Genomic DNA, 25,480 nt, shown 5'->3' with positions numbered 1-25,480 from the left:
CTGTAATCACGTCACTACTACAGCAAGCTCCTGATTGGTTAACGCGACGCGTTTTTCCGCTAAAGTTAAACATTTTCAACTCACGCTTTTCCCGCCGCCATGCTCAATTCGTGCGAATGAGGAGGAATCGAGTCTACCGCGCAGCACTAAACGGCTCATTCGCGCTGCGAGACCTCCAGACGTGCGTCAACGCATCTTCACATTGACTTAACATTGAAATCACTTACACTTGACGCCTCTAACGCCGCTGGTCTGAACGCAGCATTAAACTATTAATGCAAACGCACTAAAAAAAGGCTCAGTTTTATAACAATGGCAAAATTAAAATACAACGACTGTCTTGACCAAATCAAATCAAAGAGAACCAGATGGTCCATTAAAGAACATTACTTTGAAGAACTTTAAGCCCAATGGAAAACTGACCTAACCTTTTTTTAAACAATACACCAAACTAAATTTTAAGCCTGGTAAAGTAAGTACAACTAGTAACTTTACCAATTAGAAAAACAAAATTTTGGACCCTGGATATCATTAAACAATGATCTAATTATTGACGGAAATCAACTTTTAGGGCTTAATGTGTAACTTTACTAATCTGATACATGTGTTTGTGAAGTAGATTCTGGTGTTTCAGCGGTGCAGTGGAGTGGCTGTTGAAAGTTTAAGCAGATAAAGAGAGGGGCTGGCATGAGAGTTTTACCTGTTTGACTTTGTGTGACATTGTGTGTGGATGCACTGCTGGTTACGGCCGGGTCGCTGGCTCCGGTGTCTCCACTAGAAGGAGGTGAAGGGGAAGAGGCTGATGTGGAGCTATGATGGGCAATGTGAGCGAAACCTGAAATACATGTCCACAAAGTTTGCTTAGCCACTAACAGACAAAATTACTAAATGCCCTGATAAACATACGTTAAACATAAGCAAATTACTTTTTGTTATGAGATAAATATATGTAACAGTCCCAAAAACACCCCCCAACTCTCTTTACATGCAAAATCTCTTTCACACATTCCACTGACTGTATCAAAATCCCACACATCTTAAGTTGCTTGGTCCAGTAATATTTTTACATTTTGCCACAAATAACACCCATACATAACAAACAATATGAATGAATCCAGTTGCAGGCTAAGCACAAGTCTTTTGAAACACTTTGTTGGCACGATGTCAAGAGTTCTTGGAACCGCAATGCTTTTTACCTGAACCAACAACACGTCATCAAACGGGACCGAGATATTATTCTTAGTCATGTATTTCTTTTGTGAAATTTCAAGACACCAAAATTCTGCCGAAACTTTTTGAAGGTTTTTATGCTAGCACCTGGATGACTTAAGATAGTAAGTTAGAAACATGTACAGTGTTTCTTTACAAGCTAGTCTACTTTGACAAGAATTTGAAACTTCTAACAAAAAAATCATTTGTTAGGAAAGACAAAAAATAAGTGACAATGAAAGATTGTGGACCTGGTTTCCTCTACTCTACACAATGGCATATTATATCAACAGGTGCTAACGTACAGAGATGTTTTTGAATATTTACTACAAGGACGTGGGGTGACATTCAAATTCGCAATAAACCACTGGAAAATGATCCACTAGCATGGAAAAACTTAAAATAAATATTGTGAGAGCACAGGATTACAGCTGGCTGAGAGGAAGCATTACCTAGAAACCTGGCTCAAAAAAAAACAGAACTTCAACACTCAGAAGCACTAGAGAAATTCTGGGGAAAACAAAATTAGGATGTGCAATTTGCAAGAAAATTAGTCAAATTTCTATGCAGGTCGTAAAGGAGAAGTAGTAAGCCACTTTTAGCACTGTGGTCTTTGTTAAACGTATGGTCAGAAAAAATGACATTTTAAAAAATGCATGGAGGTTAATGGCATATATTAAACATAGCATATGAAGAGTTTGGTTTCAAAATGCAATAAATCCATTTAGACTAATTTCGGTAAAAACGTGTTTTCTATACCAAGAAGTGACAAGATGAAAACCACTATTTTGTGTTACAAACTTTCACATAGCATCTTTAGGTTATAAAAACATAAAAAATTCAAATCCATAACTTGATTTTCAAAGATTTATTATAAAAATATTTTTTCACAAAAGGCAATAAAGCCATGACAAGTTTTTTTTCAAAATGCTATAAATCTATTGAATCAATATATAAATGTGCATTCATCTTTGCCATGTTATATTCATTTAGTTGACTAGTGTTATACACTGATAAATAATAAATAAACATTAATGACATTAATCAAAATGTTTACTTTGTCATATTAATAACACTGTCATTGCTGCTGTTCTTCTTGGGATGTCGTCGCTTAACATTTTTCACAGCGATCAGCTGTAAAATATTTTGGTCCTGCTCGATTTTCTGAGTAAAATAATTGAAAGTTTTTCATAAGATCCTCTGGGGTCAATGTGTTAGCATGACAGAAGCTTGATGCTGTCGGGAGAACAAGCAACCGGCTCCCGAGTGCCTCTCGTGTAAATTATTAGATGTTGATGGCTTACGTTTCTTTCCCATCACAGAAAACAACCACAGGTTAATCAATGCCATTAAAGTATTATTTTGTTTTGTTTGTGTTGATCACAAAGTAGATGAGGAAAACTAGGATTTTGTGCACTCAACGAACTGCCATTGTTTGTTTACAATGCGTGAAATGGTGCGCTGTAATTTGTGGAGCGGATTTATTGCATCCTGCAGAAAAGGAGGAGTGGAGTTTGTTGCGTTTTGGGAAAAAGAGAGAAAAGATGAAAGAAAAACATGGCGGATATTGTATTTTGCGTAAAATTAATAATTTACTTTTAAATACTGACCTGATATAATACTGATTTTGGCAGAAACTTATTTTTTTTTTAAGTTTTGGAACCAAACTCTTCATGTACTGTAACAGAAACAGGGACCTCTTTCATGATCATCATCCTATAAAACCAAAAATCTTCCAACACCATAGAGACATCCAGAATAAATCATCAGAGTAAAATACATACACAACACCAGAACAGCAGCATGATTATAGCTTACAATAAGCATCCATGCTCAATTGCAGACCCTGTCTGTGAAATCCACGCTAAAGTCTCCCAAAATCATTTTTAAAATTAAAATGATCGATTCCACTTTAATCTCAATCAATATTAAAGATTTCAAGGTTATTTTCCACACAATACATACATAGGATGATTTAATGAAGAAAACAGCAAATCACAAAAACATGACTAGCTGGGATTTCCTAGGCAAAGTCACATATTTAAAAATAAACGTGTCTGCAATAGGTCAGATGCATGACACTATACATTCTGTTGAAATGTGTAACTCTGGAGTCCAGCTGGCCTCATCTTTTGTGATTTCCTCTTTAATCATTCACGCACTTACCTGGAACTTTATCTACAGAGGCGAACGCCGGGCCTCGTCTAGACTGGTCATAGAAACGGAAAGGCAGCAGAGATGATGCAACGGATGGCTGACTGAAGCCAAGCACTTCAGTTGAAGGCTGGACAGGAAGGTCCAGTAGAGCTGTGATATGGGAAAGACAGACAAACAGTCTTTATACACAGACAATACGAAAAATACACAGGAAATGCATCCGGGATTTGATTTTTGATTCATTCACACTGGCAATGATTTGTCGGAATCTGTGTGTGCGTTAACAGATACCGTAAATATCCCGGAAAGACACGTGACGTATTTAAAGTCCTGCACTTGCTAGTTTTGTTCCCCGCAGCGTCTGACGTATGCTTATTATCGGTAAATTCTCATTCCAGAAACCACCAGCGTGCATTTTTGTAAATAAAGGAGCGCATGACGCGCCGTTCTAGTATGCTGGTGAATGATCTCAGCTTCAGAGTGGATATTTGATGAGCTCACTTCTGTCCAGTTTGCAGACTTTTTTTCATTAATGTGTATCTTACGGCAATGTTACTAGGTCCTCTTTCCGGGAGCGATCCCAGAACATTTACGGGACGTGTTTGCGTTCACACAAAAGCATGTCTGCCAATTCAAGTGCTGTGCTGTGTGTATGAGGTTAAAGGCAGACAGGAAAAGAGAACAATTATTTTGACTTATCTTGTTCTTACAGGTTACTTAAATATAAGAGAGATACAATCTTTACTGGTGTAATTGCAGTTAAAAGATGTTGTAAGATTACGAGTAATTTACTAAAACAATGCTATGTGTAAACAGAAAATAGGATTACGACAGCTTCAGGACACGCCGTTTACTGTTTAAATCACACATAAATGCTAAATCAGCCAATTTTCTTCACCAGCGTTTTTGCCGAATTGCCCACATACTTTGCACACTCTTTGTTTAGACATTACTGTTGTTATAGACGCAGGTTGTGACTCTTTTCACCTACAGTTAACTTTTGAAGTCATCAAATACAATGTTGTCAGGAGCAATTGCACGACTGTCAATGTTTTCCACAGAAGTAAAAACAACAAACATTGTGACGTGGAGACGAAGTCATAATGCACCATTGTTTAACATAACACCGACCTTGCCACGTGGCGGTTTAGAGGACACTTCTGCTTTCTGACCAAATTTACAGGTATTTTGGTACTGATGTGTGAAAGATATCTTACTGGAAAAAAGATGTAACGTGGTTGCAGCACATTTTTGTATATACTGGAAAGTCATTAAGGTAAATTTATAACAATTTACTGTGTAAAAGAGGCTATATTATTAATAAATAATTGAAATAAAAATACATTTCCAGCTTACTCATTGGTGGTCTGCAGGGCACTATTCTGCCAAGCTGTTTTTAAAACAATTCATATTGTAGGATAGAGATACAAAACAAAATGAATTGAAAAATCGTTAAAAGCTGACAGTAAACAAAAGCAAGAGCCGAATTCCCGTAAAATGCCTTTGTGTTAAATTAATCTTACACAGCTGGTATCTAGTAATATGAAAATGTCATAAACAAGGTTTATTATGTAGTTTACTGTAAATCAGATTGGTCGACTTCCCTCCCCCTTGTTGCATAACAGCTGGAAGAGGTGAAAAACAAACAAACATATCTTCCATAAACAAAAGATAAGAATGACGTTCACAGCTTTGTCTACAAACAGCAGTTAGTGGGCAGTCAAGAACCGACCTGCTATCCGCTGCATTTTCATGCGCCTGGCCTGGATGCGGCCCTTGGCGAGTCGCTGTTTGGCGATGATGCAGCGAATATGGTCGGCGAAGATGAAATTAGCTTGTAGGATTGGGACGGGCTTGGCGTGAGGGTTAGATGTGGGCTTGTGAATGATGATGTTCAGAGCCCTGCTGTCATCTTCTACACCGGAAACCTGCATGTCCTGTGAAAATATGCATGAGATTTACCTTTACAGTATACATATTAACGGTCACAGCTTAGACAAGAACTACGCCCAAATTCGAATTTCAGCAGCATGTATTTCTCATGATCTTAAAAATCTTTAAATGACAAACTTTTTTATAAATTACTTTTAAATAGACTACTGACTGATTAATGGAGAGGCCAGAATACAGGAACTCCATTAATACGGTTTAAAAAAAACATCTCGGCAGTAGACATCATAAAGTTGGATAATAAAATGTCAAGTGGATGTTTTTATGCTCACCTGCAAAAGGCCAGCAAACTTGACAACACCCCAGCCCAGACGTTTTGAATCTGGTTCCACCAAACTCATCTGATAAACATCCACAGCCAGAAAACGCTGAGCTTGAACCCCTTCTTTGCTTACCACCATACATGCAATAAGATCACTGTTATCTGCACACACAAAAAAAAAGAGACAAAAAAGGCCCAGGTTTAATATTTCATACTAAATTCTAAATAATCTTTCCACAAACCCACCTAAATCAGCCATAAAAGCTCAAAGTTCAGGTTATAAATAGGAACTACAGTTATCGTTTTTCCACTGTAGCTGATGCCAAAGAGCTTCCACTGAAAAGTGTAACCACAATTGCTTAATGTTATATTATATTACTGTAGTGCTACATGATATTATATTGCTTTACAGCTTATTAACTGGTAAAACATACAGCAAAAACTTATAAACATTAACATATAATCAAGTTTATATACTATATATTCAATACTATAATACATTTCTGTGATAGCAGCATAATCCATACAATTACAAACAAATGCTACTGTTTTAAACATTTTGACTTTAAAAGTTCAGCTGTAACTTACTAAAGTTGAACACTTATTACATTTATAAATCAAACTCTTACAACAAGGTTGTATTGACAATTAGTTAAAGGAAAACACCACCGTTTTTCAATATTTGACTATTTCTACCTCAACTTAGACGAATTAATACATACCTATTCTTTTTCAAAGCGTGCACTTAACCTTTGTACAGCGCGTCATGAATGTGTTAGCATTTAGCCTAGCCCCATTCATTACTGGATCCAAACAGGGATGAATTTAGAAGCCACCAAACACTTCCATGTTTTCCCTATTTAAAGACTGTTACATGAGTAGTTACACAAGTAAATATGGTGGAGTAAATAAAGTGGATTAAAGTGAGAAATATATTACATTAGCACTTAGTTTGCAGTACTTTGACCTTGGGTGCAGTAATATTGACTGAAGTTTGAGCGAGAGGGGGAGTTCACGGGAGTGCTGATGTTACTGCGCATTTAGGTTGAAGTGCTACAAACTAAGTGCTCTTCTGCCATACAATATAGTTATCATTTCTTATCCGCTTAAAAAATTGCCACGTTTTATTTTGTGTCACCATACTTACCCATGTAACAGTCTGGTGGCTTCTAAATTCATCCCTCTTTGGATCCTAAGGAATAAATGGGGCTAGGCTAAATGCTAACACATTCACAATGCGCTGTACAATAATTAAGTGTACGCATTTAAAAAAAGGGATGTATTAATTTGTCTAAGTTGAGGTAAGAATAGGCCTGTTGCGATAACGACTATATCGATTTATTGAGTAATAGGTGAACATGTCGTCAGTAGTTTTTTTTTAGAGGCGATATATTACCATAGTGTTTACATGTGTGTTTGTTGCACAAAAAATAAATATCATTAGCATTTTAGATGATCGCGATAGCCTCTGTTATTTCTGCCTGCTGGCTGTCTCGGAAGATTGAACGCACACGTGCGCACATGTGGACGCTGAGCTCCGCGTGCACACGTACACACACACACACACACACACACACACAGATAGAGAGAGCGGACAGTGACAGGCGAAGAGAAAGCTACCCAAGCTAAAATTTCGGGGTTTTATGGTGAATACATACAGTTTGAAAGAAGTTACAACCCGCATCTCCGACGTGAGAAAAAATCAATTAACGTAAACAAGCTAGCACCTCTACTCTGTTCAAAAACTGAGGCAATGAAAAGAGCTATACAAATTAAAAGTCATCTGAAACATGACCATAACATCCATTGTTTAGATCTGAGGTGTAGCTATTATAAGCGTGATTGCGCGTTATGGCACATACTCACAACTATCAGAGTAATCACTCGTATAAAGCAATTAACCCTGTGAAGCTGGGATTTATAATGAACAATCTTATTAGCGGTTTAAAATTGAAATGCATATTTTCTAATATTTATTTATGTTTTAAATATTTAGAATATTGTTTATTCTTACAATCCAATTTCATATTAATATTTCATATTTTTTTCTTAATATTCTTAAAAATCAAAGTTGTGTTCTTAGAAAGGATGTTCTTGCATTTATGATGCTATTTTATTGTCATATCTAATCAGTGACATAAAATGGTCTTAAAAAGACAATACGATCGACTATCACCATTATTTCTGGGGCAATTAACCGGCCTATGAAAAGTAGATACCGTGAAAGGTCTATGTAAGAACGTAGTAAAATATTGAAAAATGGTGGTGTTTTCCTTTAAAGGGACACTTTTTTTGAAAATATGCTCATTTTCCAGCTCCACTAGAGTTAAACATTTCAATCTTACTGTTTTGGAATCCATTCAGCTGATCTCCGGGTCTGGCGTTGCACTTTTAGCATAGCTTAGCACAATCCATTGAATCTGATTAGACCATTAGCATCGTGCTAAAAAATACCTAAAGAGTTTCAATATTTTTCCTATTTAACACTTGACTCTTCTGTAGTTACATCGTGTACTAAGACCGACAGAAAATTAAAAGTTGCAATTTTCTAGGTTGATATGGTTAGGAACTATACTATCAAACTGGCGTAATAATCGAGGACTTTGCTGCTGTAACATGGCTGCAGCAGGCATAGTGATATTACACACTGCCGAAAATAGTCCCCTTAGTTACTTTCAATAGCAGGGGACTATTTCCGGGCACTGCATAATATCACTACGCATGCTGCAGCCATGTTAAATCGGCAAAGTACTTGATTATTCACCAGAATGACATTATAGTTCCTAGCCGTATCTGCCTAGAAAATCACAACTTTTAGTTTTCCGTTGGTCTTAGTAAACAATGTAACTACAGAAGAGTCAAGTTTTAGAAAAATATTGAAACTCTTTGGTTATTTTTTAGCGCGATGCTAATGGTCTAATCAGATTCAATGGATTGTGCAAAGCTAACTTATGCTAAAAGTGCTAACGCCAGACCCGAGTTTCGAATCTATAAAATACATTCAAGCATTGTAACTTAATTAATGCCCCATGAACTAACATGAATAACTGTCTGTATTGACATTTAACTAGCATTAACTAGAATTAACACATGTTGAAAAACTATATTGTTACATGTTGATGCATTTACAAATATTTATTAATACAACCTTATTGTAAAGTATTACTTATTTATTAAAGTTTGACTAATTTTACCATAGCTTCTCCATGGTGATAAGCATCTGATGGCTGTGCTTTATTGAAATGTCGACATTACAGTTTTGAACGCAAAAAAAGCAGATGCAGATGTGTTTTTATTTTACTAGCCTCAAATAGCAGCTTCACTGTTAAAAATTTTAACTCACCTAGATAAACCATTTACAAAGAAACACTGCAGTTTACACTAAACACAGTCATATTTCCTTTTAGTTGCTAACAAAATGTCAATCCAGGGTGAATTCAATCATCATTCAATCAAAAAGTATGCAAGTGTTAATTTGGCATGAAATCAATGCGGGAGTTTTCAAAAACACTCCAATGAGTCATGGCCTGCAAAAAGCATTGCAACTACAGTAGAGTGGAGGTGGCATGAGGGGGGGATTCAAAATAAAAGAGGCAGGTCACAGACGACTAAAGCTGTTTGAGTTGCTTAACTAAACTATTAATAACTAAACCAGTGGCATCACACCTGAGGCCAACAGACAATGACTTAGCAGCAGCCTCTGCAGTTCCTAAGAAGTCACACTACCAGGATGAGGAATTACTACAGAAGTAAAATGCCGAGAGCTTTTTGTATCAGCAAATACCAAGGAAAACATTTTATGCAGGCGATCGTTTGACTCATCCGGCATTTTGAAAGACACAAATCATATTGAAGAATATTATCTATGTGACATTTAGTAACCTAAGGGCAATCTGAAAGGATTTCATAGGTGGCTGGTTTTGGTTATGTCAGTTGATTGACAACAGTTTTATAGCTCCTCTAAACAATGTCTATGCGCATACCATGTCATGTCTCTTTCACATGTGTAGATAAACTGCCGGCATAACATTAAATACAAGATATTTCTAGGTCACCACAGTACAAGCTATTTATTAATAACATCCAATGTTGCCGCATGAATCATCAATGTCCTCTTAACAGCTACATCCTGTTTTATTTCATAAGAATATGCAATATGTATGTGTATTTACACAAACTCTTTAAAATAGAAGTGATTTCAGCTTGTAGCCAACACAGGGGGAGGAGTGCTATATGCACATTGACCATGTGACTAAGTGCTAAGCTGAGAAACGTTTTCTGAGAATTTCTCCAGAAAACTTTCACATTTGTGTGTGTGTGTATCATTATCATTATGCACATGCATGGCAGAAAAGGAAACTACCAGGTAAAACATGTTTGAACAAGCAGCGGCATATTTATCAGTTAATAAGAGTCTTAAAAAATCGACAATAAAGAATGGAAATGTTTAGTAAGAATTATTGTAGGTTCAGATAATGCGCTGCGATCTACTGTGTTGTGTGCATGCATCATTTCCTGTACGTCTAAAAATAACACACATCAGTGGCACGTCAGCAGCATCGCAGGTCTGTCTGTCTGTCTGGTTTGTTCCTATCACTGACTGATGACCAATTACTGGATTCAGACTAAAAGGACATCAAAAGGGTAGCATTATCTCGAATCGTGATGATGCAAGATGTGCCAGCTGTAAACTGTGCCAGGTAGATCCACAGATACGAAAACTATAACCAAATTTACAGTTGGACCTATTAATGCTTTGCAAAAGGGATAGTTGAAAAAATAAAACAATTAAAAAAATCTATGTTGAATCATTTCCTAAGGCCCTTTAAAGACTTTCTTTTTTCCCATACGTCACAAAAAAAGACATTTAGCAGAATTATGAAGTGCAGTTCTGTCTCTTCTATACAATAGAAGAAAATGGGGGGGCTTTTAAACTCCTTAGGGGCCAAAAAGAATATATCAGCCAAAGCATTACAAACGTTATTAAAATTCTAAAGTTTTGTGAGATATTTAAAGGATTAGTCCATTTTCTTTCTTTGTTCAGTCGAGAAGAAATTATGTTTTTTTGTGGAAAACATTACAGGATTTTTCTCATTTTAATGGACTTTAATGGACCCCAACACGTAACGGAGTTTCAAATGACTATAAATGATAACGTAATTGCATAATGCCGTGGAAAGGTCACGTGTTACATATATGAAACGCACATTTGCGGACCATTTTAAACAATAAACTGACACAAAGACATTAATTAGTATCATTCCACATACAACAACGTCGGAACGGTCCTCTTTCTCCACACTTGTAAACACTGGGGCGTAGTTTCGCATACGTCCTCCGTGACCTCTTGACGTGATGACGTATTGCGCAAAGTCGCGCTGGCGTGTCACATGACCGGAGATAGACGAGAAGTTGTGGTTTAAAAGTGCATATTTTTTATTTTTCTTTTAAAAAATGACAATCGTTTCGCTAGATTATGCGTCGTTTGGGATCGTTTAGAGTTTTTTGAAACTGCAATTTGAAACTGCATTAAAACTGTTAAGTGTTGGGGTTCATTAAAGTCAATTAAAATGAGAAAAATCCTGGAATGTCTTCTTCAAAAAACACAATTTCTTCTCGACTGAACAAAGAAAGACATCAACATGTTGGATGACATGGTGGTGAGTAAATTAACTGGATTTTTTTTAAGAAAATTGACTAATCCTTTAAGTCCTCATTCACCTTGCTTTAAAAATCGAACTTGACAACAAGTGTTACATTTACATTATATTTACTTATTTAAATACTTTTAATGAAAGTTACAAATGAGTAACATCACAAGGATAAACTAAGGTGAGGTTGGGTTAGGTCACATCAGGTCATCGTTTACGTCGACATTTTCCCATGACAGGATTTGGGTAAACCATCCCTAGCGTGATTCGTTGCGCTTTCATTTAGTTTCTATGACCTTGCTCTTAAAGTATTTCTACCCCATTTTTTAATCAAACTGTTCAAATCAAAAACAGTCAGATTGACTGCCGTTGTGTGCATTAACCCTTTGTGCACCAAATGTTGCTAAACAGGAAGTTAAAGTGGGCTGAATTTGGCAGCCAAATCTGAGCTTCCTCCCACCTGCTAAGACTTCCAGAGGCCGTCCCGCCCACCCTCTGACCCAGCCTGTAGGTGCTGCTCAGACAGCCTTACTGTCAAACACAAGACGTACTCTGAAAGAGCTCAAAGCTGCTGCCCACAATGGCTGCACCAGCTTTAGCAAAGGCCTCAGAGACACTGGAAGTTCTGAGTCAGTTCTTCGACACACACCCCCTCTTTACCTGTCAAAATGAAAGGCACTGAGGTAACCAGGACACCTGGACATAATTATGAACTGAGCTGAAGATGCAGAGAGTGGTTAGAAACAGTTAACAGTGCAAACCCACACACGTATGGCAATCTCAACTTCGTGAGAGATACAAAAGGATGGAAGGTCATCAAATGGAACTTAAAACCGAGGAGATGGTCGCATTAACGAGAAATTATACTTTTTTTTTATAAATTCAAGAAGAAAATAGCATCGAATCAGCATGTTTATCTAACTGCAAAACACAGAGGTAGCACGAAACGTGTTGCATCTCAACCAATCAGATTTGTCGAAAAGCTTCATTTGAAGCAATTGGAAACATTTTTGACGATAAAGCATTAATTCATGAAGCATTCACAGAAAATTGCGTAATGTTACGTCATTGAATGCCAGCTGTTGTTAATAAGTCTGGTGGTGTATTGAGAGAACTGGAAAATGTTTGATTAAAAAGAAAATTAAATTAATCAATCATCTGCATCAGACGACATTACGTGACTTTAAGGGCCTTACTAAGGTCAAGCACGTCATCGGTCTTGATGAGATCTTCAGGTCGAGTGAGAGGAAGCTGAGTTTCTGGTTCCCCCTGCAGCTGAAGGGACAGCGAGCGCAGCATAAAGAACACACGAATAGCCTGCAGGGACACATGCAAGAACAATTAAAATGTGCTTATCAACCAAACATGGCAATGCAACAGCAATGGCTTTAATCCTCTGGGAATTTCTGTTTATATGAAAACAATAATTAAGGCTTACATGAGAGCTCATAGTACTTTTGCTTGGGTACTTTGGTTCTTTGAAGATTAAATAAAATCAGTAAAGGACACATATTATGCTCATTTTTTTTCTGTTTCAGCTCAAAATACCCCATGGATCATTTGTTAAAGGATTAGTCAATTTTCTTTAAAAAAATCCAGATAATTTACTCACTACCATGCCATCCAAAATGTTGATGTCTTTCTTTATTCAGTCGAGAAGAAATTATGTTTTTTAAGGAAAACTTTCCAGGATTTTTCTCATTTTAATGGACTTTAATGGACTCCAACACGTAACAGTTTAAAATTGCTGTTTCAACAGAGTTACAAATGACTCTAAACAATCCCAACCGAGGCACAAGGGTCCCATCCAGTGAAACGACCGTCATTTCTGGCAAGAAAAACAAAAAACATGCACTTTTAAACGACAACTTCTCGGCTTCCTCCAGTCCTGTGACGCGCCAGCGCGACCTCACGCAATGCGTCATCACGCCGAAAGGTCACGGATGACGTATGCGAAACTCCGCCCCAGTGTTTACAAGGGTGGAGAAAGAGGACCGTTCCGACGTTCTTGTGTATATGTCGAATGATACTAATTAATGTCTTTGTGTCAGTTTATTGTTTAAAATGGTCCACAAATGTGCGTTTCATATATGTAACACTTTCCATGGCATTACGCAATTATGTGAGGTCGCGCTTGCGTGTCACATGACCGGAGGAAGACGAGAAGTTGTGGTTTAAAAGTGCATATTTTTTATTTTTCTTGTCAAAAATGACAATCGTTTAGCTAGATAAGACCCTTATGGCTCGTTTGAGATCGTTTAGAGTCCTTTGAAACTGCAATTTTAAACTGCATTAAACCTGCTAAGTGTTGGGGTCCATTAAAATGAGAAAAATCCTGGAATGTTTTCCTAAAAAACAAAAAACAAAACACAACACAATTTCTTCTCGACTGAATAAAGAAAGACATCAACCTTTTGGATGACATGGTGGTGATTAAATTATCTGGATTTTTTTTAAGAAAATGGTCTAATCCTTTAAAGCATGTCCAAAATGTATCTATTTGGGTGGGAGCAAAAAAGCACAGTTTTCAAGTGTGTACCTTTCAATGCAATTGAGCTATTGCTCCTCACTCCCTTACAAACAGACAGTGAGCGCTTTTGGTTAAAAATAGATCTGATTCCTGTAAACATAGTCGAAACAATAGTATATTTAGCCAGATTAGTGCTACAAAGTGCTAACAAACCCATATAGAAAAACTTTTGGGTAAAATTAACCAGTCAGTCTGTGGCTATGGGCGGGGCTTTGTTTTTTGTGACGTCACATTAACAATAAATCAAAACAGCATGTCTAATGAAACTGCTTTGGTTTAATGAGGATTAAAAATAGAAGGAGTGGGTGGATTTTTTTTTTCACTGTAGTGTTGTTGTGTTCACACACTGCCAACACAAATGTATGTCCAAACACCTTGTAAAAGTTGTTTTGGATAATATGTGACCTTTAAAATATGAATTTTCATAACAAATTTGATGCCACATCAGAAAATAGTAACATTTAATGCTGTTATTGAACTTGATTTACTCACTCCCATGTCATCCAAAATGTTAATGTCTTTCTTTGTTCAGTCGAGAAAATTTTTTTTTTTTTAAGAAAAACATTTCAGGATTTTCTCAATTTAATAGACTTTATTGAATCCCTACACTTTACAGTTTAAAATTGCAGTTTCAACGTAGCTTGAAAGGGCTCTAAATGATCCCAAATGAGGCTTAAGGGGCTTAGCCAACAAAAACAATTGTCATTTTCGGCAAGAAAAATCAAAAATATGTATTTTTAAATCACACTTCTCATCTTGCACCAGCCGTGTGACGCACCAGCACGACCTCAAATAATGCGTAATCACGTCAAAAGGTCACGCATGAGGTATGCGAAACTACCGCCCCAGTGTTTACAAGTGTGGAGAAAGAGGACCGTGCCATACATAGTTGTATGTGGAATGATACTAATTATGTCTTTGTGTCAATTCCTTGTTTAAAAATGGTGCGGAGATGTGCGTTTCACATATGTAACCCGTGACCTTTCAACATGCTTACGCAACTACGTGAGGTCGCGCTGACGAGAAGTTGTAGTTTAAAAGTGCATATTTTTTGTTTTTCTTGCCAAAAATGACAATCGTTTTGCTAGATAAGTGCCTTATGCTTCGTTTGGGATCATTTAAAGTCCTGCATTAAAACTCTTAAGTGTTGGGGTCCATTAAAGTCCATTAAAATGAGAAAAATCCTGGAATGTTTTCCTCAAAAAACTTAATTTCTTCTCCCCTGAACAAAGAAAGACATCAACATTTTGGATGACATGGGAGTAAATTATTTGTATTTATTTTTTATAGAAGGTGGAGTAATCCTTTAACAAAAAACAATTCAATGTATCTTTCAATGTAATGTTTGTCAGTTAAGTACACTGTTCCAAGTAAAGTGGGAACAGTGGCTTTACCATGTAAATATTTAGACCTGTTGGACAAGTAAACAGAAAACTAAAAGTAAAGAAATGTTCAGATATCATACAGCAGTGATCACTTAAAAAAACATTTAATTAAAGATATGCAGCCAAAAGTAGGGAGTGTTTTTCCTATACTGTGCAAATGCCTCTTTTCCTTTATAATCGGTAGAGAAGTTTCAGCAATATATGATCCCAACTTCTTCTAAATACTCAAACACATGAAATTAATTTCTGAGAACTACTTTTGCTTGGATTCCCACATGCCTAGAGGCAGACCTATGGGCCAAGGAACAGCATTTCTTGGCTAGCGATGTAATCCCACCCATACATTTTTCTCTCAGAGCTTTCAGTTTGTGTTTTCATTATGCGTGTGTCTCTCTAACCCTGCGTGTCCTCTCGACGTCTCCACACGGCAGTCTCTTCACAAAGTCAATGCCCGTGAGGGGGGTGCCGGTGGGCGGCAGTAAAATGGACGCGTCCATCATAAGATACTCCACGTTCAGGGGCTTACTCTATACAAACAGAGAAAAAACAGAACAGAACGTCAGAAACGGAGTAAAACAATACTCCCTTTTCCAGAAAATTGCAATATTTGGATAGCACAACTCATCATTTTATGACCAAAACTAACAGTCTGCGTATGTGCTTTGTAAGGTGGCTTACTCATCATGCTCCTGTATTCATCCTCAAACATGTCCAGGAATATCTCCTCCCCCTGCAGGAAGAGGAACATTCCAGAAAAACAAGTATTAGTTATTAAGACAACATGATATAATAACAAATAAAAGCAAAACTAAATTCCATTGTCTCATTGGAAAACACCAACATTGCCTGACAGTGCACACTTCGTTGCAAAAACAAATTATGTTAAACAGGCAAGAAACAAAGAAAAAAATAATCTTTTGTAACCATTACAACTTATAAACTAATTCACCTATCTACTGAAGAGGATGACCATTAAATAAAAATCACATTTATAAATGACAATTAATGATTTAATGTTAAAGTCGTAATGAAACTGAAATTATTATTTTTTTAATATTGTGGTATTTTATATCAATTACTTATCTGTGAGCTTCATTATTTTTTTAAATTCATGTCCCCTTATAATCTTTAATCAAAAACACAAATCTCTTCCCCTCTTTGAAACAATCTCTCTTTACATTCATTCACGGGGTATGGCGGATGGGCAGGGCCCGTGAAAAGATCGCAGCGTTTAGCAAATAGCAACAGGACCCAACTTCAAACGATGCAATCAATTCTCGATGGACAAAGTCCAGCCCTATGTTTAATTTTAAATGCTGATATACGTCACGCAGGAAAAATAATACTGGATTTGTAAACACAAAATTAATCTACAAATAAACAAAATGTACCCATGTTATCTAATCTAAAAATGCTTTTATAAACCGCTTCATCTGGCGCACGTGCAGTGATGCGATAAGCATCTGGTCCAAACGTTACTTCCGGTTTCTGTTTGTTTAATGGTTGCTGAAACTGAACTATTAAACAAATACCTCGTCGAAAATAACAAATGTTTTGGGTTCCTATGTAATCTATGTGTTGTTTATTTTGCTTGTTATATAAATAAACTACTTTAAAAAGGACTTTGTTGTTATTTATTTTTCTGGAGTTTACCGGAAGTTACGTGATAACCACGAAAGCCGCGTGTTTATGTTGTTACTGCTGAAACCGTCTATAAAACGAGGTCAATGCAGGAGTGTAGATCAGTCAGACACCTGTATTTCCACACACAGCACCAGACAAAAAGGTGGGACATTTCTTTTAATTTTGAAGAATCTAAAAAAATAGTTTCAATTTAATGTTGTTTAGTCACTAAATAATTTCCATACTTCTGACACTTTCTATTCGATTACTTTCATTTCACTTATCTCATAATTTCCACTACTTCTCTATTACTCTAAAATGTCAACACAAATAGAAAGAATGATTAGGTGTGTAAAGACCTTTGATTGGTGCTGTACTTGTCTGCGGTGTTTCTTGGAATAGCTCGGACACTTATCCACTACAATAAACTCTCAAGAATGTTACTCGACGGATACGACAACCCGATCCCTCCCGGGCCCCTTCATAATTTAAGAACGGAACATTCAGTGCTGTGATCATTTGTGTACAGTGCGCAGATCCTGTTGTCCCGAGTGATAATAAAGTCGCAGGATAACATCAACAAAAATGTGTAGCTAGTGTACTGTCTTTTCAAAAAAAAACTTCTCAGAATTTTGAAACCAAAACCGGCTGCAGTTCCATCAGAATCTAAACAAAGTCACGCCAGCATACTCGAATTTCACAAGCTAAAACAACTTGGCGGAAAATAAAAGGACAAACATCAAAGTGTCGTGGCCTACAGTAATCACTGAGAAAAAAAATATTCCTGCTGTGGCCAATGGCCGATGTGCTTGCATGAACCTGCCACAATCACAATGTTTCTATTAAAGCGCTCGATTTTGTTTAAAAGTGTAGCTTGCTTTCACAGAAATGTCTGAATGTGAGGAAGCCACCAAGAGTGTTAACATGCTTCAACAAGAATCTGTTGGGATTTTCCCAAATTTTAAAACTGAGCTGTCTGAGCCTATTTCTAGCGCTGTCTTTTAAGGAAATCAAATACTAATGGGTGACTATAGGGGAAAACACTAAGGATAATTACAAGAACAGGAAAAGGCATTATTAACATGAAGCTCTCAATGTGGGTTCCTGTAAATACCTGCAAAGACGTTGGTGAACTCGATGTGAGATTTTAATAAAAGTGAAAGCAAACAAAGCATCTTGCCTTATAAAACCTCCTCAAAAGGTGGAGACTCTCTTCTCGAGCACCCTAAAAAGACAACAGCGCCAATGAGTTGTGCAATACAATATAAACAAGTAATTTTTCAAATAATATGCAGGGATTGTGAACTTCCCATGAATCTGTCTGGTTTCAAAATAAGAACGATAAGAAGTGTTACACAATGTAGAAAAAATTACTCGGAAAAACCAAAATGTGTATTTACACTAAATAACCGTTAAATCAGAATTATGTTGCAACTACTGTTTAAACATCTTGAATCATTTAATTTGCATGAATCATTTAATTTCTTTTAAACTAACTACTCCGGTTATGAGACATTCCTCCTGAAAAAATTGCAGAAGTTGCATGATTTATCTCTTTTCTCAATAATATACCAGGCCATATAATGAATATCCTAAAAAAAATGGAAAATTCTGTCATCATTTACTCACTATATGATCATTGACTTCCATGGTATTCTTCTTCTTCTTGCTATGGAAGTCAATGAGGGTTGACATTCCCCAAAATATCCTCCTTTGTGTTCATCAGAACCAAGAAATTTCAGGGTTCCCACACTTTAGTTAACTTCAAATTCAAGGACCTTTCAAGGACTTTCCAGGTCTAATACCCTCAAATTCAAGGAGTAAATGTGGGGACACATTTCAATTGACAGCAAGGTTACATTGTGTTGCCTTCAAAGATACATTGTTACAGTTCTCTTTAGTTCCCCCACTTTGGGGACGACTCCAAGGGTAAGTGCTTCTGAATGTGTATATCAAATAAAACCAATGGTAAGGTTTAACAACAAAGAAAGGGTGACGCGGGAGCCAGGAAGTATATCGCTATCTGAAATACTGCTAAAGACGGCGTTACAGGGACGCAGGAAGTATGGCAAGGGAGACGCAGCGTCTCATTCCCTTCTCAGAGAACAACAGTTACATACCCGATACATTTTCATTTGTCAAACACAATTTAGCAAAAAAGCATTTTGGTATGAATCAACATTCGCATACAGAAGATAAAGCATTTAAAGCGAACAGTTTAGCACGTGTGCTTAAAATGTATAGAATTTTTATGATATTATCCTACACTACACAGGGAATTATATGGATTTTTTCCCAAAAAACGTTTTGCATAATATATATATTCAAGCACTTTCAATGACCTGTATCTATGTATCAGGGCCTTGAATCCCCCCAGATTACAAACTTTCAAGGATTTTGGAACCCTGAAATTTATACAGGTTTAAAACCACATAAGAGTGAGTAAATGATGACAGAATTTTCATTTTTGGGTGAATTATCCCTTTGAACTACCTCTAATTCAATACCAATCACCACAATAGCATGCGCTGTGATGTAATTGATAACAAACCAATGTGATTCTGAACAAATTGTGTTTGACATTTCTTTCATGAGTCATTTGAGCCTTTTTCATTTAGCTTAGAAGCCACTGTTTACAATAATTCAACTGTAGCCTAGTATCACAGATCTGGGCTTGTAAGAACAAAGGTTAAACATCCATAAATTATTACATATTTTGTCCTTGACTAAGGTACGTAACCTCAGGTTGAAGGGGGACTGTCCCTTTATTGCCCGTTTTGAACCAACGCGTTCAGGGGCGGTCACATTAGACTTAAATTTCACACTTTCTGTAAAGACCTATGCAAATATGGTTGGCAACCGGATACATTACATGCTCAGGTGTTGTTCACACATCATGGATTCAGTGTTTGCACTGTTATACTGTACTTTTGATGATATTGTTGCACTCTTTGCTGCATTGTACAGCATAGGATTGGGTAATACCCGGTTATCAGCGTTTCTTCCAAATTTGAACTTTGAATCGCACCAAAATGCAAATTCTGGAGAAATTTTGCATGCGTATAAATGAAAGTCACCGCCCCTTTTGAACTCTGGTGTCCAAGGTGGTGGCATAACAGACAATTAGTCCTGGCATACATTACTATCAGATGTCCAGTGTAAAAGTAAAGTGCTTGATGTTGTGTGTGCCAAGGTGCCTACCTCCATGCAGGCCAAATGGACATCCTTTATAATGCACTGAGAGCCAGACAGCACAGACTGTTTCAGAAGCAGACAGCTTAACTCCAAGGTGGCAAGACGCACCTTCCCATCTAAGACAGACACATGGCAAGTAAACTTTCACAGTTTTCGCAATAGCTGTAATTGTTTATAAAGTCCTGCAAGTCAGTCATGTAACATCCTATTACATAACTAGGTCAAATTTTTCAAAGGACGAAAATCAAACATTTTATATGACCAGGGTCTAAAAACTAACTTTTTGCCAACCTGTCTTAGGCAGGTTACCTTTACCAGCCTTAAAAAAAATCCAGCTGCAAAACTACTTCTACCAAAGCTAAAAATGTTTGGGTAACATTTTGCAATAAGGTCCGATTTATTAACATTGAGTAACATAACCTAACAATGAGCAATACTTATACGCATTCATTATTAAACCTAGTCACAGTATGTTCCTTTAAGCATTACCAAAACATTTTTTAAATCTTAGTTAATGCAATTAGTTAATGCAAAAGAAACTGATTTGCTAACAGAAATATAATCAATTGTATGTCCATCAAACTAGCGTTTACAAAGCTTAATAAATGCTGTAAATATGTACGGTTTATTGTTTTACATTAGCTACCGGATTAACTACTAAAGTGGTAAAAAACTGATTAATTGAATTATTTGAGTGTGTTGTTGCACAGATCGATCAGAGTTTGCACAGCACTGCATAAGAGTGAAATATACATACATTGATATAGGGCACTTGGTGATTAACATAGATTTATATGCTTATCAATGATGATTTTAACTGTTTGCTGAGTGTTCATTTTGTAGCAAAGATGTGGTGTGTTTAACAAAAACAACAGATAAACACTGACATGGTAACCGATATGCAGAAGAATAAAAATAAAAAAGTTCTTTAAAAAGTACAATTAGAGGAACGGAGTTTAATGGTCACTTTTCAAGCAATATACGGTAAAGACTTTATGCATTTAAAAAAAGAGATCACCCAGTAACATCTAAAATTACTGTCTTGTTACCGTCAGACATTGGACAGAAGCGTAAAAAGTACAAAGTTACAGAATCACAAAGCGTAACGTTAACAGCTCATCACATTATTATTTGTTGACTCAATACTTAGTTGTACATTTTAATCTTAAGAACAGCATTGTGTACTACGGATGAACAAGACCATTTCTGTGCCAAGCCTAAGATTTGATTTGACCCCGAGTTGCCTGCATGTCAAAATATAACTCTGCTATGCTATAATTAAACTAGACGAACATGTCTCAACACTAACATAATAAAGTGTTGCTTAAGTGTTTTAGGCACACTATGTGCCTAGATGCTCACTGGTGCCCTCTTTCTCTCTTGTATATGCATGTTCATATGCCCTTGATTGACAGATGAGTACCAACGATACAGAAGTACAGTTCAGTGCAAGCAAATGTACTAAAACCTGTAAAAACCTGGATGTGAAGCAATTAAATGTGTCAACACTAAAACAAGACATTGGCTAAACTCCTCTTAAGTAAGGTAAAACAGATCAACAGTTACAGGAAATTGGTTGCAGTTACTGTTACTCAAGTTTGTGGCAAAGGTTACACATCTGAAAAAAATGTGTCTCAGAACAGCATCACAAACTATTATTCAAGACAACATGAAACTGCATTTGAAAAGGAATTCTCTTGCTAAAAAAAAGTACTGACAAAAAAATTGGGGGTGAGGTTTTATCCATCAGGATCTATGTGGATCACAAAACCTGCTCTAATATTATTAGTAGTTTTAAAGGTCACATTTTTCCTGATCCCATTTTTCAAAACTTGTTCACACTTTAGTTAGTGTGTAATGTTGCTGTTAGAGCATAAATAATAAATGCAAAGTTATAACTATACAAATATGTAAATTGTGTGAAAAATAAAGCGTTTTTTTTACACGTGAATCATGAACACGTTTTATTGTGCACTGTAAACACAATCAAAGCTTTAAAAACACAGGAAAAACGGGACATTTAAAGCCTGTATGGGTTTAGTTACATCAGCAGAAAACAATACATTTTTTTTCTGCATAACGTAGTGCATTTGTGCACACAATGACCAAGAATCAATCTACTGCATATTAACCCTGTTAAACCAGATGTGTCGTCACCGACACATTCTACCAATTAATTTTACTGTAACTTTTCAACTGATTTGCACAAAAATCCGTCAGCCAATCACTGCTGTTTTTGTGGAGAGCAAAAAGGGTGGATATGAACATTAAATCTTTCCGGATGAGTGCAGTTTTTATCCTGATCTTACCCCAAAACCTAACCCTAAACCCCACATATGGTGAGATTTAGACCATAGCTGTATCCCATCTAGCCAAAACCGGTTAGAGAGCACCAGATTTGATTGAATTGGGGGTTAAAAAGCCTCCTAAATGAAAACTATGCACATCAGTAACAGTAACAACTTGTATGCACTACAGTATATTTTTAAACTCTAAAGTGCTATAACCTTTGGTCCAATGTATTCCTTTTTTGGTCCATTTACACACTAACAACACAGCAATAGTCAATAACTGTAACGTTTCGTGCACTTTTAATCTTTGTACAGCGAGTTGTGAATGTGTTAGCATTAAGCATAGCCCCATTCATTCCTATGGCTCCAAACAAAAGTTTTATTTTGTGCCACCATACTTACTTGTGTAACTACTCATGTAACAGTCTTTAAATAGGAAAAACATGGAAGTGTTTGGTGGCTTCTAAATTCATCCCTGTTTGGAGCCATATGAATGAATGGGGCTAGGCTAAATGCTAACACGTTCACAACTCGCTGTACAAAGATTAAAAGCGCATTGAAAAAAGATTGGTATGTATTAATTATAGTGCTGCCTCACAATTAGTCGCGACTAATCGTTTGCAGAATAAAAGTTTTTGTTTATATAATATATGTGTGTGTACTGTGTATAATAATTATGTATAAATACACACACACACACACACACACACACACACACACACACACACACACACACACACACACACACACACACACACACACACACACACACACACACACACACACACACACATGTATATAATTAAGAAACATTTGTATGCATATATACATGTTTATATATAATTTATATTATATATAAATATAAATATTTATTATATACATTTATTTTTCTCTTAAAATTATACATGTATGTGTGTGTATTTATATACTCATAATTATTATACACAGCACACACACACATATATTATATAAACAAAAACGTTTATTTTGCAAATGATTAGTCGCGACTAATCGTGAGGCAGCACTAAATAATTAGTCTAAGTTGAGGTAAGGACATAGTAAAATATTGAAAAATTTTGTTTTTTCCCTGTTTGCATTTTTAATTTCAGCAATTTTTCAGCTACAAAGTTTCTTTTATGAACATTTGTTTTAATTATAACTTCAAATTCAATGAAAATTATTTAAACAACACATCAGTTAGTACAATACAGTACAGTACAGTACAATACCGTATGTACAGTGAGATCATGCAGGTAAGATTGTGTGTGTGTTTACCTGGCTGAGCGGCCTGACTCATAATCCGGATGACTCTCTCTACTAACACCTGACTGTAAGAGCTCCTCTCCTGATTTGGCACGGGCAGCTGGATCTTTTCTAAGAGCTCCGTGTTTATACCTGCACATACATGCATGCAAAAACAAGAGCAAAAGCCATCAGAGTGCAACTAAACTTTTTTTAACTGGAACTACAGATTATAAAAACAAACAGGCTTGCAACTTTTCTGAAGTTTAAAGGTTTATTTCCTGACAAGCAGTGTGATCATATTACATTTGTACATGTACCTAAAGGATAGACATCCCCAGGCATAATGGGAATCCTCTTTAAATGATCTGAATCACGTTTAAAATAAAAAAGCTCTGCTATGCTGCCAGTTACCGCAAATGTAATGTCAGTTTCTGTTTAAATAACTAAAGTAATTAAACATCATATTTCAGCTGTTACATAATCTAATTCATCAGATTTCCCAGTAAACGTACTTTTGGTTATGCATTACTTAAGTCATCTCTGCAGGTGTAGTTTGCATAAAGCAAACAGTCCTTTACTGCTAGTCATGTCATGAGACTGCATAAGTGAAAGTAACCACGTTTATTTGCTTAAAGCTTTGAAAGGGTGGATATTACTTTGCACAGAAAATTTGCTTAGCAATTATACTACCAAGCATGCACACACATAATCCTTAAATGTTCAAAAGGACCAAACGTATGCTTAGATCAGCCTTAAACACGTTTTTGATATAAATCAACACTATTTCTGTCAAAACTAAAATGTTAGGGAACTGCTCAACCAATGAGCATTAAGCACGGCAGCAGTGGCCTTGACTGGTCCCTTTATCCGAAAGTGAACCTCTCCTCAAAACGGTTACTAGACTGTCAGGAATAAGAAGTTGGATGACGCACCTTTACTATGAGACACGGCATACAGAAGGCAAAGCACAAACAGAGCTTGGTAATCCTCAGCGTCACAATCCAGTGCATTATACAACATGTCCAGGAAGGGCCTGACGACAACAAAAACACAACAGTCATTCATACAGTAAGTCTCCGGAAATCATGCTCACTCATGAACAGAACAATGTGAATGTACAAATGTGAAAATACTGTAGTTACTCAGCCTGACTTACTTTAATGTTATAAGTTGTTAACCATAATCATTTGCTTTGACCCCAAATCGTATGTGAAATCTAGTATTTGAGGCTTAAAAAGACTAAATGGTGCCTTGTATAAACATTATGTTCCCTGAGATAAATGCTTTTAGATATCCATCACTTTCACTTCTTCTTAAAGCGATACTCCGGCCAAATATCAAAATTACCCCATGATTTTACCCTCAAGCAATCCAAGATAAATATGTCCATCATCTTTCAGACCAACACATTTGGAGTTATTTTAGAAAGTGTCCTTGTTTTTCCAAGCGTATAATGGGAGAAAACAGGGATCAGGGAACAACTTCTGACTTACACCAAAAAGTGCTTATCCTCGACAGAAGTAATCCACATGGCTTCAAGGGGTTAATAAAGGTCTTTTGCGGGTAATCAATGCAATATTGCATCTCAGAAGCACTTGAAAGGCTTGGGGAGAAGTTGAAACACGTCCTGGGCATCTTTTCAAACTAAGCTAAGCTCCAATGTTTCGATTCTAAGGAACCAAGAGTGAATACCCAACTGTAAGGTCATCGGTTCAAGCTATCAACCACTAACTCGAAGTACTCACGATTCGAACCACTAGAGTTTGTGAGTGCTGTTCTCTGTACTAGTAACTGCAGTTAGTCTACTGTATGTGAAGTTAAGTAAACTCGTGTGTGTCTGAGTAACCTGCTTTTCTGGACTTCAGATCTTGCAGCCGCAGCACTCTTCTCCTCATCTGTAATGTTCTGCTCGGTTAACGTGGACGCTTCAGAGACCCTGCACTTCTCCATCACCACCATCTCAATCTCTGCAAAACGCACAA

General features: G+C 36.6%; 1 protein-coding gene across 6 annotated transcripts in view; it reads right to left on the bottom strand.

Moving 5' to 3' along the window:
• Positions 1-25,480, bottom strand: part of clec16a (C-type lectin domain containing 16A) — a 114,588-nt gene that overhangs the window by 8,551 nt on the left and 80,557 nt on the right. For 4 of the 6 annotated variants that reach the window (XM_073857378.1, XM_073857377.1, XM_073857375.1 and 1 more), the window contains 13 exons: positions 25,345-25,465; positions 24,431-24,531; positions 23,529-23,648; positions 19,969-20,078; positions 17,948-17,992; positions 15,825-15,874; positions 15,543-15,672; positions 12,426-12,546; positions 5,589-5,740; positions 5,099-5,303; positions 4,947-4,991; positions 3,376-3,516; positions 701-835 (listed from right to left, as the gene is read on the bottom strand). In XM_073857378.1, the coding sequence (XP_073713479.1) occupies positions 701-835; positions 3,376-3,516; positions 4,947-4,991; positions 5,099-5,303; positions 5,589-5,740; positions 12,426-12,546; positions 15,543-15,672; positions 15,825-15,874; positions 17,948-17,992; positions 19,969-20,078; positions 23,529-23,648; positions 24,431-24,531; positions 25,345-25,465 (1,476 nt within the window). The remainder of the gene's footprint in view (positions 1-700; positions 836-3,375; positions 3,517-4,946; positions 4,992-5,098; positions 5,304-5,588; positions 5,741-12,425; positions 12,547-15,542; positions 15,673-15,824; positions 15,875-17,947; positions 17,993-19,968; positions 20,079-23,528; positions 23,649-24,430; positions 24,532-25,344; positions 25,466-25,480) is intronic. The other 2 variants (XM_073857376.1, XM_073857380.1) reach the window with 1 other exon arrangement.

The sequence above is a fragment of the Misgurnus anguillicaudatus genome, chromosome 19 (genome assembly GCF_027580225.2).
Source record: "Misgurnus anguillicaudatus chromosome 19, ASM2758022v2, whole genome shotgun sequence".
Taxonomy (NCBI): Eukaryota; Metazoa; Chordata; class Actinopteri; order Cypriniformes; family Cobitidae; genus Misgurnus; species Misgurnus anguillicaudatus.
This window is presented reverse-complemented; position numbering and strand designations above follow the sequence as displayed.